The 17,757-nt window shown below is 52.6% G+C and overlaps 6 protein-coding genes across 6 annotated transcripts; 4 read left to right on the forward strand and 2 right to left on the reverse strand.

The window, feature by feature from the left end:
- Positions 1-860: 860 nt before the first annotated feature.
- On the forward strand, positions 861-2,630 carry A1O1_00335 (uncharacterized protein; the record flags this gene model as incomplete). The annotated part of the gene is made up of 1 exon (XM_007721254.1): positions 861-2,630. The coding sequence occupies one exon, from the start codon at positions 861-863 to the stop codon at positions 2,628-2,630; it is 1,770 nt and encodes a 589-aa protein (XP_007719444.1).
- A 763-nt stretch (positions 2,631-3,393) lies between these two features.
- Positions 3,394-4,470, reverse strand: A1O1_00336 (uncharacterized protein; the record flags this gene model as incomplete). The annotated part of the gene is made up of 1 exon (XM_007721255.1): positions 3,394-4,470. One exon carries the CDS (start codon positions 4,468-4,470, stop codon positions 3,394-3,396), a length of 1,077 nt encoding a protein of 358 aa, XP_007719445.1.
- Positions 4,471-5,122: 652 nt separating this feature from the next.
- A1O1_00337 (N-glycosylase/DNA lyase) lies at positions 5,123-6,352 on the forward strand (the record flags this gene model as incomplete). Its single annotated transcript, XM_007721256.1, has 1 exon — positions 5,123-6,352. One exon carries the CDS (start codon positions 5,123-5,125, stop codon positions 6,350-6,352), a length of 1,230 nt encoding a protein of 409 aa, XP_007719446.1.
- Positions 6,353-8,145: 1,793 nt separating this feature from the next.
- On the forward strand, positions 8,146-11,853 carry A1O1_00338 (uncharacterized protein; the record flags this gene model as incomplete). Its single annotated transcript, XM_007721257.1, has 2 exons — positions 8,146-11,563; positions 11,618-11,853. 2 exons carry the CDS (start codon positions 8,146-8,148, stop codon positions 11,851-11,853), a joined length of 3,654 nt encoding a protein of 1,217 aa, XP_007719447.1.
- A 1,316-nt stretch (positions 11,854-13,169) lies between these two features.
- On the forward strand, positions 13,170-13,880 carry A1O1_00339 (uncharacterized protein; the record flags this gene model as incomplete). Its single annotated transcript, XM_007721258.1, has 1 exon — positions 13,170-13,880. One exon carries the CDS (start codon positions 13,170-13,172, stop codon positions 13,878-13,880), a length of 711 nt encoding a protein of 236 aa, XP_007719448.1.
- Positions 13,881-14,778: 898 nt separating this feature from the next.
- Positions 14,779-15,852, reverse strand: A1O1_00340 (uncharacterized protein; the record flags this gene model as incomplete). The annotated part of the gene is made up of 1 exon (XM_007721259.1): positions 14,779-15,852. One exon carries the CDS (start codon positions 15,850-15,852, stop codon positions 14,779-14,781), a length of 1,074 nt encoding a protein of 357 aa, XP_007719449.1.
- Between the last annotated feature and the right edge of the window lie 1,905 nt (positions 15,853-17,757).

Genomic DNA, 17,757 nt, shown 5'->3' on the forward strand with positions numbered 1-17,757 from the left:
AGCCGCGGTGATCAGCCATGACTGCTAAGCACTCTCAATTCTTTACACCAAGCACCGTGGCAGTTGGCTGTGTACGGAGTACAAAAACATCAAAGATGGCGGCGAGGTGCGGTCAGCAACAGGGACGTCGATGCCACCGCCACATCCACCGCCACAGCCACATTCGTCAAGACGCTAACCTATTCAAGTAGGGCCCACCTGCTCCTCATTTACGGAGTACTACTTAGTTCTCTCTCTCTCTCTCTCTCTCTCTCTCTCTCTCTCTCTCTCTCTTTTGTTAGACTTACCTATAAACAACAAAGTTGTTTATACTGTATAACAGAGGCATTGCAGCCCACTCAACAGTTCATTATGAGCTTGTCCAACCTTCCATCTCGTTGCCACTGAGATATATACAGGGGGGCTGTTTGCTCAATGCATTTGCTAATTTTCAGACCCCCCACAGGACTACCGCCCTAATGTATCTATAATGTGCTCACTGCTCAGCATGAGCACATTCACGGTGACTCGCCTTGAGCACGTTATGTCGACTCATCTTGAGCACGTTCAGTACCTAGGTAGGTGGTGCGAATACGGAAGAGAGTTGTTGGCAGCACTGCGGCTAGTGCTAATCACCAATCGAACGCTGCGGTTCCGCCGATTTGACCGATTTCAGACTACCCTCTTCTGCGGTATATTTAATCCTGGCCTGTTTCATGCCGTTCAGATCTTCAACACTCTTCACAGAGACTCGGAGTTGCTTATTCGTCCTGTTGCACTATCCTCGTTCGTTGCTTGACTGGGCCGGGCAACCTCTTCTGGGATTACATCGTCATCTATGCGAACACCTGGAAAAGCCGACAGCCACCCGGCACTGAGTTATGGCAGCTGCAGATGGGATCTGGATCGACAGCAATGGGAAAGTCCCAAGAAATGTAGACCAAAGTGTCCACGAAGGGTCCAACAAAGACCTCGATCATCCTGAAGAACTACCATCCAACGATACCTCCGTGGACCCCAGATTCCAGGCCGGTGTTCAAGACATTGAGGCTGTCACCATTTCGTGGTCCACCAAATCCTTGGTGATTGCCTACACACTGATCTGGCTGGTTTACTTCGTTCAAGGCCTCGTGGCGGGAATCAGCAGTGCTCTTCTCCCTTACGTTACCTCTGCCTTCGCACTACATTCTCTCACGGCTACCACCGGCGTCTTGAGTTCGGTCATTGGCGGCGTCACCAACATGAGCATCGCAAAGACTCTGGACGTCTTCGGTCGCCCGCAGGGCTTTCTCTTCTGTGCTGTGCTCGCGACTCTCGGTCTCATTATAGCGGCCGGCTGCAACAATGTCGAAGCGTATGCCGCGTCACAAGTCTTTTACACCGTGGGAATCAACGGGGTGGGCTACAGCCTGAGTGTTTTCGTCGCCGACATCACCTCGCTCCGCCACCGAGGCCTCATGCAGTCTTTATGCACCTCATCCAGTATCATTACTCCCTGGTTAAGCGGTCCCATCTCCACGGCGTTTTTGAATGGAGCTGGCTGGCGCTGGGCTTTTGGGATGGAGAGTATCCTCGTCCCCGCTATGACGATTCCGCTCTTTGGGCTCTTCATGTATCATTTCCTCCGGGCGAAAAAGCAGGGAGTTGTTCCGAAGCGATCAAGTGGCCGGTCAGTATGGGGTCCTTGGAGCTACTACGCGCGGGAGTTTGACCTTGCGGGGCTCTTGCTGCTCTCCGTCGGGGTCGCTTTCTTTCTACTACCCTTCAACCTATACGCGCAGCAGGCTAAAGGATGGGGCTCCGCCATGGTCATCTGCTTCCTGGTATTTGGTATCATTCTTTTGGTCGGATTTGGAATCTGGGAAAGATTCTTTGCGACAAAGTCTTTCATTCCATGGAAGCTCATGAAGGGTCGGACAGTCGTCGGTGCCTGTCTGCTGTCCTTTGCGCTGTTCTTCAGCTACATGTGCTGGGGCACGTTCTTCAGCTCGATCCTCCAAGTCGTCAACAACTTGAGCGTCACAAATGCGAGCTATGTCATGGCCACCTATACCGTCGCCGGCGTCTTCTTCGCCATCGTCGTCGGTGCTTTGATATCCTACACGGGACGCTTCAAGGCAGTCACACTCTACTTTGCAATTCCTCTTTCGATCCTCGGCACCGGGTTGCTAATTTACTTCCGCGAACCTAGCGGGAATATCGGCTACATTGTCATGTCCCAAATTTTCATCGCTTTCGGCAGCGGGGCCATTACGCTCACGGACGAGATCGCGATTTTGGCTGCCGTCAAGTACCAGCAGGAGTTTGCGGTCGCCATCGCTCTAGTGTCTATGTGCGGAAGCATTGGCCAAGCCGTAGGCTTGACCGTTTCTTCCGCCATCTGGCAGGATATCTTCCCCAAGCAGCTCGCGCTATATCTCCCCGAAGACGAACTCCCCAACCTGACCACGATCTACACGGACATTGTGACCCAGTTGTCGTACCCAATTGGCTCGCCCACTCGACTGGCAATTCAGCGGGCGTATGGTGATACACAGAAGTATCTATTCATCGCGGGTACCAGTGTTTGGGTCATTGGAATTGTTGGCACTCTCATGTGGCGGAACATCAACGTCATTGACATCAAACAGACCAAGGGCCGTGTCTTTTAAGCTTGGGTTGGCTCATGAATCTTTCGCAGCGCTCTTTCGCTGATCCGACACTTGACTAATCCCAACGGTCTCCCAGTGGCTGTCCGTCATCTGGCAGGCGACCCCATTCTGTTTCGTGGACTACTTGAGGAACGATGGTCGGACAAGGCTTCTCCTTGCTCTTGCGTTTCGAAAATGCCCTGAGGAATGGAGGAACAGACAAGTTTTGATGGTGCTCTCTAGACCGGTACAATTCACAGACATGGAATCTGTGATTTCGTTATGAGCCTAAATTCTGATTACCCGTGTCGCCCATAGGGTCGGTAAAGCCCGTTGCCTTGTGCTTCATCCTCTCCCTGTGCCGCTGTCATTTTCCGCTTCAAAATCAGAAAGCCCCTCTACTCCCCCCTATGGGTGGCAACGACCTCACAAGTTCTCATAGTATACTGAGCACCTGCTCAAATTGTGCGGCTAGCTAGGGAACAGGACCACGAGCCGGATGGGCCGTACGCATACGCAGCCGGAGGGCGTCAAGTTTGGACAGGAGCGACTACAACTGGGCCGAAGGGCGGGATGATGACCCTTGTCCAAAAGAAACAGGGAACGGGTACGACTTCGATTGTGCTCTTGACTTTGACTTTGTCTAGTGTGCCCTCTGATGTCGGTCGATCATGTCACGCCTAGCAGGATGCTTCCTGTTAAAATTTCCCGGAGACCCTGATTCAAGATCACCTCTCATCCCGGAACTCTGTTGTCGTTCGCTAGACTTCGAGGTCCAGGGGATTCACGAAGGGAGACCTGAGCAAGTGGTTGATTTGGTCCCAGGCTTCATGGCTCTTTTGAACCAGTTACTCTTGGCCTGGTTGGCCATATGAATCAGAGGGACGTTGGGGTCGTCCAGCATGTCAAAACCGTGGAAAGCTCCCGGCCAGACGTGCAGTTCGCAAGTTGATCCACACCTCCACATCGTCGCCGCATAGGCGACGGAAGAGTCGCGAAACACCTCGCACTCGCCCACGTCAATGTACGCAGGCGGAAGGTTCGATAGATCGGAGGCCCTTCCTGGTGCCTGATACGGAGTCACCGTCTCCGATCCGTACGCCTCACCAAGCACCAGCTGCCACATGTTTCGGATCCACGCCGTGCTAGTCGGATTCCCGTACTCAAATTGTCGATCTGACAAACTTTGTAATCGATCGTCCAACATAGGCGAGTACAGCATCTGCGCTTTGATTGGGATTCGAGGAGACTTCCTGTCTCGAGCCATGAGGCACGTTGCAGCTGCCAGCGCGCCGCCACCTGATACACCGAACACGACGATCGCCGAGGGGTCGATTCCCAAGCTTGCGGCATGCTCAGACACCCAGACCAGTCCGGCGTAACAATCTTCGGCCGGGCCCGGCGCACGGGTTTCCGGAGCCAGGCGATGTTCCACAGATACTATCACGCAGTCGATGCCTTCGAGGAGATCAATCACAGGGGTAAGAGCAGTAAAACGGTCCCCGCTGACCATTCCACCTCCGTGAATGTGGTACACTGCTGGTCGTGAAGCCACGGCTGCCTCCTTGGGCATGAACACGGAAAGGATGATTGCATTGTTGTCCGGCCCTGTGATGGTGTGTTCTGTGTGGGTCAAGTGTGGCTTGTCGTGGAAAATGGTCGTGGCGTTGAAGATGAACGCGCCGTCGGAGCAGTCCTGGTCGCCGCTGGCGACGCCGCGCATAAAGTTCAGATCGAACTCCTCTGGCATTGAAGCCAAGTCGAGCATCGGAGCAAGAACAGGGTCGTAAATGGGCCGAGGGACCGTGATCCTCGCGTCAAGCTTTGCTGCTTGAGAATACGGAAAAGGATATGTCGCCATGGTCACGCAGATGGTCGTGATTCTCACCGGAATATCAGGATCAAGCAGTTTGGATCAACTTTGGAGTCGTAGCCTTGGGGGGGGGAAGCGTGATGATGACAACGTCCACGTCGTTCGGGTCATCGAGGTAGAGGAGTTGCTCACCAGGGTTGTATGCTGTATGCTTTGTACAATCAGCAAAAACTAGTGGGATCTATGGGAAGCGGCAATCTCTTGTTTGAGGAGACCGGGGGGGAGGGCCCAGAGTGTGCAGCAATGCAGTCTGATGTTATTCGTCCGAAATATAAGACTTTGAGCAGGTTATTAGTAGTAGTCTCTCTTATACCTAATCTAGTCCCTCTCAGGTCTATGTAGGACAGTTGAGCAGGTTACAGTCTGTCTTGCATGCAAGTTCGACGTCCACTGATGTTAGAGCGGCATGTCCAACTCCTAAAAGAGCTTAAACCCACTTTACGCGCTACTACGCGAGCGCGTCTTGATTAAATTGGGGTCAAAGAATATGTTAGTAAGGGAGGGTCTCAGAGTGTCTCATGGGGCCCTTCAAGTTCGACAAGACCCCCTAGGCCGCAACGCCTACACATCTCCGCCAGAGGTCCAGGAACGCTTTCGCAAGATTCAACGTATAATCTCGAACGCAATCTTTCGCTCAACAATGTCGCGGATAACAGAGTGGCGTAAGTTGCCGGTTTCATTGAATGAACTTTGTATCGCAACCACCCTTCGATGCGGCCAGTCATTCCGATGGCGGCAATGCGACGACCAAACCTGGACGTGCACGCTTCGCGGGCGGATTGTACAACTGTCGCAGGATAATTCGCATTTACATTATCGATCAATATGGCCGACGGCCTTTGAAGCACCTTTAACTCCTCCATCGTCTATCCCGCCCACCGTTGACGAGGACAGTGAGACCGACGATACGAAAAGCTTGATCACCCACTACCTGAACCTCGAACCGAACCTAGAAACATTATATGCGGAATGGTCCAGGTCGGACCCAAACTTCAAGAAGAAGGCGCCCAAGTTCACCGGCGTCAGGATCTTGCGGCAGGATGCCTGGGAAGCCCTGATCGGGTTCATCTGCAGTAGCAACAACAACATTGTGCGCATTTCGCAAATGGTGGACAAATTATGCACACATTATGGAAAATATATTGCAACTCTGGACGGTCGGCCCTACCATGACTTCCCAGACCCGTCTGCTCTGACCGGTATAAACGTCGAGGCACATTTGAGAGAACTGGGATTCGGCTATCGCGCAAAATACATAGCTCGGACGGCCAATATGGTGGCCGAAGCGCGCGAACGTGGCTGGCTCGACAGTCTGCGCAACCCGGAGAGTCCTGCATACGGCCATAGTGCATCACCTGGCGGTATGATGAAGCCGGAAGGCAGAGACGGCTACCGCGAAGCCCACCAAAGCCTGCTCGAGCTACAGGGCGTGGGGCCCAAAGTTGCCGACTGCGTCTGTCTCATGGGACTGGGTTGGGGCGAGGCTGTGCCGGTAGACACGCACGTCTGGCAGATAGCGCAGCGCGACTACAAGTTTGGAAGAGGGAAACATAGCAGCCTGACCAAAGCGACCTACGATGCTGTAGCCAACCACTTCCGCAAGTTGTGGGGCAAAGAGGCTGGTTGGGCGCACAGCGTTCTCTTCACAGCTGATCTCCGGACATTCGCTGAACGGCTGACCGTCAAGGTCGACACAACCGTGGATGGAGGCACCCTGAAATCAGGCGAGCCGGAAGTTCGCCAAAAGGAGATTGTGCAGCGAGCTGCCGTGAAGCGAGAGCTCGACCAAGATGAATCGAAAGCAGTGGTGAAGATGGAAGAAGTGGTGATGAGTAGCTCCGAGCGGGTGAAGCGCCCCCGGCGGAAATGATTTATGAGACAGTCTATGATTGATACATCAAACCTCAACCCTAGCCATAAGGACCGGTATACCCTAGTCACAGAGTGTCGGGGTATGCGCGTCGCTCCGTTTCAGACGAAAACGCTCATTGATCAGACACCGTAAAGAGAGCCTCGTTGCAAGGCAGTGTGTCAGTCCAACTTCTAGAGGTCCAACATTGCACCCCTGAATAGTGACAGACTGGACTCCTGTCATTTTTGAAGACCTTACAGAGGTGTCAATGGAAAGGAGACCGCTGTGGACTCTAGAGGGGAGTTCTCCGCGACGCGTCCGCCCGCAGAGGATCGAACAACACAGTATACACCGTTGAATACCAAGGACGAACAACGTGTAGTTGGCACAACATAGCATACCTTGCCGCCACAAAATTAATGCGATGCGTTGAGATTCGATGATCTTGCTACCTGCATGGATTTTGCGGCCATGATCTGGTTTTGTAGGCCTGCAGATAAAGAGACTCGACCGGAAACCCTGCAACCGCACGCTTCGTGGGCGGGCACCCTCTCCTATCGGGAAATTGCACACCGGCCGTGTCAGAGCCTAGTCTTGTCTCTCTAGCTATGCCCGGCTCTGTCCTGACTTCCAGACAATCCACACATCGATCGAGATCGGAGGATGGTGTTCATTTGTATTTTTACTCGAGGAACGGATGATTTCTTCTGTGAGATGCGTAGAAAATTCCGTGGCCGTTCGTTGTCCAACACCTTCGGAACTGATCTCTGGAGGAATTGATTCGAAAGGAGCTTCTAGACGGCCATTGGTGGCACAAGGAGGAGGTGGAGGGCATCGAGATTGACGGCTAGGGGCATTCCTGAGCCTTGACTGGATGATTGGGTTGGCCTCTCTAGCAACCAGGCCTGGAAGTGGATTGTCGCAACCGGGGAGACAGGGATGGAATGACTGTTTAGTCTGGCCACGAGAAGCCTGGTTGATTCCTTAGCCCGTCATGGGAAGTGTAGCAGCTGTCCAATGCCCTTCATTGTAAGAAACAGAGGCGCGTGGTTGGCTTCCAGGTTGACAGTGTAGAGCCGGGTTCGAGTTCGAGTTCGAGTTGTGGATGTCGACAAACACCAAACACAAAGTCTTGTTTTCTGCACAAACTGCACTGCATCGGACCTTTGTCGACCTAACATTGCTGCGTACCAAGCGCAGTCTGATTTGTATGATCACTGCAAGCCACAACTTGCTAACGACCAGCCAGGTCAAGGTCACCATCACCATCATCATCACCACCACCACTACTATCAATCAGCTTACCAGCTAGCACTGCAGTGATCATCCTACCGACCGCCCTACCACTCAACGCCCGCTTGACTACCTTACCAACTGTTGTCTTCCCGCTACGGACAATTCCCTTTCGTCACTTGCAGTCTCTCCAGCTCCGAGTCCCTCATTCTCCGGATCTTCACTTTCACCTGGGTCTGATCCTCACCTTACGACTGTCACTCTTTCCTGTTCGTCGTCCTCACTTCGGTCACTTATCACTTCTGATCTCGTCGTTGCCCCGAGAGCAGTAGCAGCAACCTTCTCGCATCCTCATCCGCCACGAATACCAAATATCGTTTCAACGGATCCCTGCTTGCCAGAACTCCCTCCGACGCGTAATCCGTCATCCTCTAAACTTCACCGCGCGCACCCAACTCCGATTCCTGTTTTAGAACCCCTACGACTGTCCACCGACTGTCCGTACCTCATGCCTCTACGAATATCAAGGCAGTGACAACAGCTTCTGTCCGTCGCTACGGCGCAGACGCATACATACCATGCATCTGTTGTCACGGTTCGGCCCACCGGTGTCGACCGCTCTAATATTGCTTGCAACGCAAGGAGTCTCCCAGACAGTTCCTGCACCTAATTTGGACCTCAACTCACTCGGTCAAGTCACGCTCGCCGGTAATTTCGACGCCATCTCGGTGTACTCGTCAATTGGACAACAGCAAGGATACAGCAGTAATGGCACGCAGTCAGTTCTGTCACAGTTACCATCGGGGGCATATGACCCTCTCTGGTCCACAGACGCCAGCATACAGGCTATGTGCCCGCTGGTCCTGCAGGATGGCACGATATCAGGACTTGTTGTGGGAGGAAATTTCACCAGCATCGGAGGTGTCGCAGCACGATCTTGCGCCATGTTGAATGTGACGACGCGAAAGATTGAGGCACTCTCTGGATTACAAGGAACAGTGTCGGCACTTTACTGTGATCGTGACACAGAAACAGTCTATGTGGGAGGTGCCTTTGAAGCGCAAAATTCAACAAACGCCATCGCATACAAGTCGGGCAGCTGGGCAAGCCTCCCATTCGCAGGGTTTGACGCGCCAGTGACCTCAATCACAAAGGCTCCAAATGGTCATATTGTCTTTGGTGGCTCCTTCACAGGCCTGGGTAATGTCTCGTCCACCTCATCGAACAATGAGCAAACCCAGGTCATCAATCTTGCTAGCGCCAGTGTCTCAGCACAAGGAAACTCAAGCGATGCTGATTTGGGCAATCCGAGAAACGTTGTATGCCCGTCAAACAGTTCAGATGGAAACACGACCTTCTTGTTTGCCGACAACACTCCGGGCTCCTGGCGTGCCGATCTCGCGTTTGGTTTCGAACCTACTAAACTTCGCTTATGGAACACAAATCAGGACGGCCGCGGAATTCGAACATGGCGGTTCACAGCTTTCCCCATCAACGGTATCATGAACCTTACATATACCGACCCGCAAACTGGAGATACAGCTTATTGCGACGCTCGATGTCCACTGGCGCAAAATGCGTCGCAGCTGTACCAGGACTTCTACTTTGTCAACCGTGTGGGCATGAATAGCTTTAGTATTGATGTTTCGGAGTGGTATGGAGAAGGAGCTGGCTTCGACGGGATTGAGCTCTTCCAGGACGACATTTTCGCTTATGCCATTGAAGCGTTCAATGAGCCCGCCTGCGAGACCTCCGATCTTCGCTCTCAGGCAACTGCTACTGGCCCCTGGTACACAACGCCGTCCAGGCAAAGCGTGTCGGACTATCTCACTGTCGTCGTCGGGCCTACCACAGTTGGCACCACATCTGTTGTCTTCGAACCGGATGTGCAGAAGAGTGGAAACTATTCAATCATCGTCTACACTCCCGGCTGTATACAAGATAGCTCCTGCTCGGCACGGGCGATTGTCAACGTTACTGGCACATTGACGCAAGATGGCAACCAAGCTTTCAACACGCAGCTGTTCCAGACCAACAATTTCGACAAATATGACCAGGTGTACCAGGGACATGTGGACGCAACGAGCGACTCTTTTCGGCCCTCGGTAACACTTCTCCCATCTGGATTACAGTCCGATCAACTCATAGTTGCATCGCGCGTCAGATTCGGTCTCATCTCATCCACGGGAGGACTGAATGGACTGTTCGACTACGACCCGAACAGTGATCTTGTTGACATGGATTTCACCCAGTCGGCGATCAACAATGCTGGGACTAAGCTTCATCAGAATGCCCATGTACTAGCCTTGACAACCCATAATGATACCATCTATGCGGCTGGCCGATTCTCCGACGACACTTTTGAGAATATCATGGCGTTTCAGAACAATAATGCCACCTCATTACCCGGTGGCGGACTCAATGCCCCTGTGAATGCCATGTACAGCATGGACGATTTTCTCTACGCTGGAGGGAACTTTACGGGTGCCAACACAGGCGGAGTGAATGGGTTGAGCAATGCTGCGGCATATCAATACTCGAAAGACGCCTGGGTTGCACTCGGTGCCGGGCTAGACGGACCAGTGGAAGCAGTTGTGCCCTTGAAAATGAACATCTCCGAGGCTGGCAGAGAGACTGTCATTGCTTTCAGTGGCTCGTTCACCCAGGTTTTAGGGTCAGGATCTAGCTCTGCAGCCCGTGCGAATGGTTTGGCCATCTGGGTTCCTTCGAGGACGGCCTGGCTTGAAACTCTTGATATTCCGAAAGAAGCCCTGGCCGGACAACTCTTTGCAGCGACTTTCCTACCCAACAATACCTGGCTTGGAGCCGGAACGCTTGGTTCACTTGGATTAGCAATGAGCGGCGTTGCGGGTGTGCACTCTCAGTCTGGACAAGTTACGCTTCAGCAATTGCCGGTTGATATCACGCCAGACTCCCAGGGCACTTCTTCCAGAAAGCGCGCTGTGGCGGCGATGCAAAATGGGACAGGGGTGAATACCGGGACGTATTACAGTGCCAACGACCAAAACGTCACAATATTCGGAGGCCATTTCAGTGCAACAGCGACGAATGGTTCCACTATCGAGAATCTGATGTTTTTGAACGGTTCCAACAACAATCTCGTGACCGGTGCACCTTCTGGACTCGACTCGAACTCGACCGTAATGGCAATGGCCATTGCTGGGGATTTGCTGTTTGCTGGCGGAAGAATCACAGGTCATCTTGGGGAAACCAACATCGATGGTCTGGTCTTGTACGATATGAGTTCTGCAGACTTTCGCACAGTCCAACCGGCATCTCTAGAAGGTCCCAACGTTATCGTCAATGCCATCGCCCCTCAGCAAGATACATCCGCGGTCTACGTTGGCGGCGCCTTTGACCAAACTTCTCAAGGACTTCCTTGTCCATGTGTCTGCATGTATGACACCGCTACCAGCCAGTGGAACACGGTGGGAACGGAACTTGATGGTACAGTGTCAGCTCTATTCTGGACGTCGGATTCGACCCTGCTGGCTGCAGGAAACTTGTCGGTGGCCAACAACCAGACTTCTTTGGCAACCTATGACACTGACAGTCAAATGTGGACTGCTACGTCGAACTCCGCGATCCCCGGGCCTGGGACCGCCTTCTGCCCTGCTACAGATAATGCCGACCACCTGTGGGTAGCTGGAACAGCAAACAATGGCTCGACATTTCTTGTCGAGATCGATGGGGACAGCTCCCGACCGGTGGTGGATGCTTTCGCGACTGGGACAACTATCCAGGGGTTGCAGATCATGCCATTGTCCAAGAACCACAAGTCGACACCTCTGTTGGACGATGATCAAGCCTTGCTGGTGACAGGCCAGTTGAATATTACTGGGTTTGGAAGTGCTGCTGCAGCATTGTTCAATGGCACTACAATGATGCCGTTGATTCTGGCCTCCACCTTGAATGGAGATGCAGGCAGTATCAGTCAAGTGTTCACGTCCAAGACAAACACACTGAAATCAAGTCGTGAGTAATGGTGTCTTGTCCGTGGGTTTCCATTTGCTAACAGCGGGGTTTTAGATCGTGGCCATTCCAGAGGTATCATTGTCCTCATTGCTCTATGTGCAGCTCTGGGAACAATTTTCCTCATCATCCTACTGGGCATCATCCTGAACCGCATACAACGACGACGAGCCGGCTACAAGACCGTCCCGAGCGTTCCCTATGCCGACAAGAATTCAAACATCCATCGTGTACCTCCTGAAGCGCTGTTAGGTAACCTCGGTTCGAAGCAACCAGGTGCACCTACAGTATGACACGACATCCCAAGGTGTCATGTCTGGGAGGGGCGATGAGAAGACACCGCCCAGGAAAAACGATGCCACGATTACCCACGACTAATGTTACGAACTGCCACGGCCTTGTTCTTCAGTCCCCGAAGATCCATCGACTTCGGGGGCCCGATGGATTGAAAGTTCTCTTTCTATTCGATCTTGATACCCAAAAAGGAAGGGGGGGGCTTTATTTGGCGGCGTATGGTTTCCATAGACAGCGAGACCTGGGAGAGGTCCTTTTTTTTTTGTTTCTTCTTGTTTTCTCTTCTAATGACCCGGAAAGGGGATATCTCGGGGCTTTCGTTTCGACAAAGAAAAGACAATGGTTTGCATGGCGCTGGCGGAGGGCTTGTATTCATCAAATCAGCCGATCTTTTTTCAGCGAGCTGACAGATGCTTCGAGGGGACAGACAGGGTCGAGCCAGATCCCGGGTGATCTGGACAAAGCTTTTTCGCCTATGGACAGAATTGTGACAGAGACAGAGTGAGGCGGAAGGCAGAGGGAACAGCAGAGCTAGCTTTCATTGCCATACCGTGACAGTGACGGATTGGATTGGACACGAGAAGGAAGGAGAAACAGGCGACCACTAGTAGTAGGATACTAGTAGGTAGTCCAAGTCCAAGTCCAACTGTGTCTGTCCATCCTGTCTTTCTACATGCCTACCTACGGAGCGACTAGTCTTGATGATAATACTCTGTACAGAGTGCTCGACGCAGGAGCCGAGGGAGCGTATATACTCTGTATAGGTCCTCTCTCAACAGGGCACTCGACAGAGCGCTCAACAGACTAGAGGATAGCACTCAACAGGGCGCTCACAGGGTAGGACGGGACGCTCAACAGAATAGGGCCACTCGACAGGGCACTCAACAGCGCACTCACAGGATACTCCTAGGATATGACTCTCCATAAAGCGCTCGACAGAAGACTCGCAGAACTTACACAGCATTTCACCGACCAGACCAATCGATAAGCCAGACTCATATCGAGCCAATAAGCATCGCGACTCTCTTAACCAGATTTGTAGTTAACCCTTGGGCTTCACGATAAATCCAAAATGGATTCCAGTATCATGAAAGTTACTATGTGGTAGCATTCACCAAGACGGTGGTAGTACCATACACTCACCAACTCTCATGCCATGTAGGTTTCTCCATTAACTTGGCAGGTAAAGGATCTTGCTTCCGTTGAATATATTTAAACTGCCTGCCCTCGCCTTCGAACAAAATCCTTTAGAATCCTGTCAACCTACCACCCAAGATACTATCACAAGAGAGAAGTCGGACTAGTACCGAAAACAATGGACACGCCGTCTACTAGTACAGCGAACACTGCCACTGCCACTGCCACTGCCACTGCCACTGCCATCTTCTCTCCTGACGATGAACAAGACCTTCTACGGTCTGGTCTGCTTACTCCGCCGGTCGACGGGATGCGAAGAATCCACAAGCGTCGCTTCAACCGGGATAGTGACGTGGATAACTCCCATATCCCGCTCTCGCCGCTCCCACTTCAGTCCAGTGCCACAGAGTCAGATGCGGCTCTGTTCTTTACCGTTCCTGACAGCCTGATATCGCTTGCAACACTCCAATACCTCGGATTCGATGACGATACCGCGAAGAAGATTTGGCAGCAGTGGACCAACCGGCCTGTGGGACCTGTTTTGCGAGAGATAGACGACGACAACTCTGGCGGAGGGGAAGGCGGTCCCGGACCGTCTGTCACGTTCAGCGATTTTGCCATGGGCTACGTGCGAGGACTCCAGATCGATACCTATGACGAAGAAGACGAGTCTTGGTTCGACTGTCTGTCTCGTTGCGGCATTGCTCCGAGTCTTCAAAAAGCAATCATGGATCCTGTCTTTAAAAAGTGTCGATTGTCCGAGACGTGCGTTTTCTGGATTTGCGACACTATGGACTTGCGATATCAAGGACTTGAAGGGGCCCGAAGAGCTTCTTGGGAGCGACAATTGGCTATTCAACGTGCAGCTTCGCGGCCCGAATCCGGCTGAAGGACATGCAAGAAGCAGTCTCGAAATCGTTCCTATCACAACTCTGGAGCTTGAGACTTGGCATAGCGAAACTTCAAGTTCGGTCGGTGTAACAGGGTTGTGGTAGAGTCAAGAACTTGCCTCCTAGCCTTCTGCCGGTTTCCGTTTCCTCAGGTCCGCAATTGTTATGATTCGGGTGGGTGCCCGGTTATAACAAGATCTTAACTACTGGTCCAGGATTGCTAAGCACAAGCGCCTAGAATTCAAGTCTTTTTCCCAGGCCGGCCTCCTGGGCGACGTGGGCCTGTTCGTGACATTACACCGGAAGCACGACCACGGGGTACAGCTCGAGTCGAGTACAAGATGCTCTAGTGTGGTGGATGGCCGAATTGCCGACCCGACGATACGGTCGTGATGCATGCATGCTCGAGTCTCGACCGGGATCTCATTTTGGTTGGAGGCAGGGAAAAAAAGCCATGGCCATGGCCATGACTGGACCGACAGAGATATCTGCACTTGACAGTACAGACGAAGGTGTCGTGTCAGTGTGTGGACGGCCGGAGTTTCCCGAAATAACGAATGGCGGGTAATCAGTACCATTCAAGTTCTGTCGAGGTCAAGTCCTGGCCATGCAGTTCTTGCGACCCCATGAGTGTGGTTAGGCTGGAGGTAGCCAATAAGAGGTGCATCGGTCAAATGGTGATAGATGGCGTGGATGGTCGACATTGGAGGGCTTTGTCTTGGATCTGCTCTGCTCTGTTCGGCTCTGTTCGGCTGAGCTGGAATCAGGCCCAAGCGCAAATCGGGCCTCCAGGGCTAGTCAACCTAGCATTGGATGGGATCATTCCCTGGGACTCATTTTCCTTCCTGGGCTTGTTGTAGGGTGAACACATCTAGAAATGTAGCGGAGTCAACAAGTTCAACCGTGACCACGGCGAAACAACATGTCCTCTTCCTCCTGTTGAGTTGGTCGTCGACCATACACCACATAATGCCTTTGGTAGGAATGAACCTCCTTCATAGCAGCGGCCTTTCTGACATCGGCCAACATGACCTCGATTTCCGGGCGACTCCACCTCAAACCTTCGTTACTGAACAATTTGTAGGTGAAACCTTGGAGACCGGCCAGCCAGTTGTTCAACCACCAGTCGCCAATTCGCTTCAAGCGCTTATCTTTCGGCCATGGTCCTAGCGGGATCTTGGAGATGTGTTCGTGGATGTCGACGTAGCCGGCTGCTTCCATCCAAGTCTTGATGTCGGCGGCGACCCGCACCGGTCGAGCTGGGTAGAGAGATTGAGTCGAGGCATACTCCAGATGCTCGTCCCAGATCTTCAAACCCCAGTCTTCGGGGATGGTGTTGTCGTCGGACACCGGTTGTGGATGGAGTTCTTGACATTCGAGCCAGCCGGTGCCGGGGCGGAGGTACTTGCGGGCGTTCCGAATGAGATCCTGATACGAAGTGAGAGAGCCGGCCATGAAGCGCACATGGCAATAATCCACGGTGCCGTAGGGACGAACCCAATCCTCCTCGGAACAGTCCTGGATCTCGAAATGGACATTTTCGGGCACGTCGAGAGGCTGGACAGCGGACAGATCGGTGCCCGTGATGGTCGCATTCGGCAGCAGTTCCGAGTCGGCCAGTTGAATGGGCCAGATGCCGGTGCCGGTGCCTAAGTCGAGGACAACGCGGACGTTGTCGGCGTTGAGGGGCGCAAAAAACAGCCGGCCATGCAGTTGGTTGAGGATCTCATGCTGATTGTCAAGACGGTTATTCTCGTTCTCGTCGTTGGGGAAGAGGTAGGCTCCTTCTTTGTATCGATGATATCTTCGACCCCAGTAGACGGGGTAGTCGGTGATACTGTCAGTCAAGGAGCGGGTGTCGTATTTGTCTCCATCGTCCGAGGAGAGTGTCGAGTCGGAGTCGGGAACTAGAGGGGAGTCGATGGTTTGAATGGCGCCATTCATGGGTACGGGTGTTATGGAGCCAGACATAGTTGGAAATGAAAAGAGTAGGGGTCGTGGTGGTGGGTGGCGAAGAGCATTGAAAAATGATGGAGGGGACGAAGGAGGGGAACAGGGGGGATATAGTGTTCCGAAAAGAAACAGAAACAGAGAGACGGCCGGGTGGTTGGAGGCCGGGCGGCTAGTAGCGAGAATGATGAGACACCATTGATGGGTATACAAGAAATGGTGGAAAATTTGAGGATGAGAATGAGGAGGAGGGGATGTGTTGATGGTGATAAATGTAGGCGGAAGTAGTGGTAAGTCGGAGTTCTTGGTAGTCGCAATAGTAGTCGCAATGGTAGTCACAGTGGGCTGATGCACTGTAGAGATAGATGTACGTATTGGTGACCAGCGTCAATATGGGGACTAGACTTCAGTCGACTCGAGTGGCGCCCCGTGATCGTGCTCCCTGTGGCGGACCCGAGGGAACGGAAACCGGCAGGAGGCTGAGAAGAGAGAGCGAAGAGAAAGGTGAATAATAGAGCGAGGACGAGACCGATAGACTGACAGGTTGACAGGTTGACAGCCGAACAGACCAACGAACCACCGGGGACGAAGACCTGGACAGACCCTGTCGACTGTCGCCGACCGTTGCCGACCCTGCAAAAATGGATTGAAGGAAGTAAGAGAGAATTGCCAGAACCGAAGAAAACAACGAAGAAACTAAGCTGCTAGTGTTAGGGATCGTTGGGGATCGTGCGAAATTCTCGGGAACTTCCACTCTTTAGCCTGCCACTTCTGCTGCCACTTCTGCTGCTGCTGCCGCTGCTACTGGGGCCAGACGTCGGCGGCAACGAGTCAGTCACTCAGTCTCCAAGGTGTTCGAGGTGTGAGGTATCGATCGACCTGGTAGGCAGCAAGGGCAGGTTGTGATCACAAAGGATTTGTGGGTGTATAGTTGCTGCTGCTGCTGCTCCTTCTCCGCCTAGTCGGTCAATGCATGCATCTCTTGCAGTGATTGAATTGTTTCCCTCATCCATCTCATCATGCAATGCAGCTTGTCATAAACGTCATCCGGATCCAGTCATGGCATGGTTTGCAGTGCCCGTGTGTCTGCGGGAAATTTTCTTCTGTCAGGTCTGGTCCGTTGCGAATTTTCAGTCTGAGTGGCGACGGAGGCAAGGCCGAAGAAAAGTCTGTTACAGAGAGGGACGGCGAAGAGCGACAACACTGCAGAGTGTCGATTCGTCTCTGCTCGATTCATGGTACAGAGTGAAGAAAGGACTGGTCGGGAGAGATGACAATTTGCTAAGAATAAAAATCCTCAGCGCGGGGTTCATTTTGCATCTATTACTAGCTGCAGTTGCAGTGTACTGCGGTGCTGAATCAGATGCTCGGGTCCGGGCAAAGAATAGAACAAGTCAATTACTATAAGGTAGGTACTGAGGTGCTCTGCTGGCTATCTACCTTACTTATTAGGCACCTAGCAGGCTGATAGGCATCCTACCAACGGTCTTAGGACCTCCTTACGACTCGGCAGGTGCTGGCCCCTAACCCCAAGATAGATGTAAAGAGCAGGTACTGTATCTAATAACCCTAACCCCTAGGTACAGTACCTCGATCAAACAACACAACTACGAAAAGCTTGATAAGACCACCCCAAGCACCTATACCCTTGAACTTCAATGCTAGGTATACCTCAGTAGGCTTATCAGCCATTCACGACACCAACTCCTGTGGTATACTAGATCATGCCATGCCATGCCTTCATCCACCTCTGTACATAGTAGATCAACCTGTGCCGATGCTGCCTCAGACTACAGTCCAGACCATGTCGGCCTGCTTGGAGGCTATAACATAAAAGTAGTAGTATTGTAGTTTGTTTGTAGAGTATCAACGCCAGAGCCAGAGTAGCCGAGCCCCCTAACCTTCCGAATTGTCCTCCCATGTAGG

Source organism: Capronia coronata (assembly GCF_000585585.1).
Source record: "Capronia coronata CBS 617.96 chromosome Unknown acBCG-supercont1.1, whole genome shotgun sequence".
Taxonomy (NCBI): Eukaryota; Fungi; Ascomycota; class Eurotiomycetes; order Chaetothyriales; family Herpotrichiellaceae; genus Capronia; species Capronia coronata.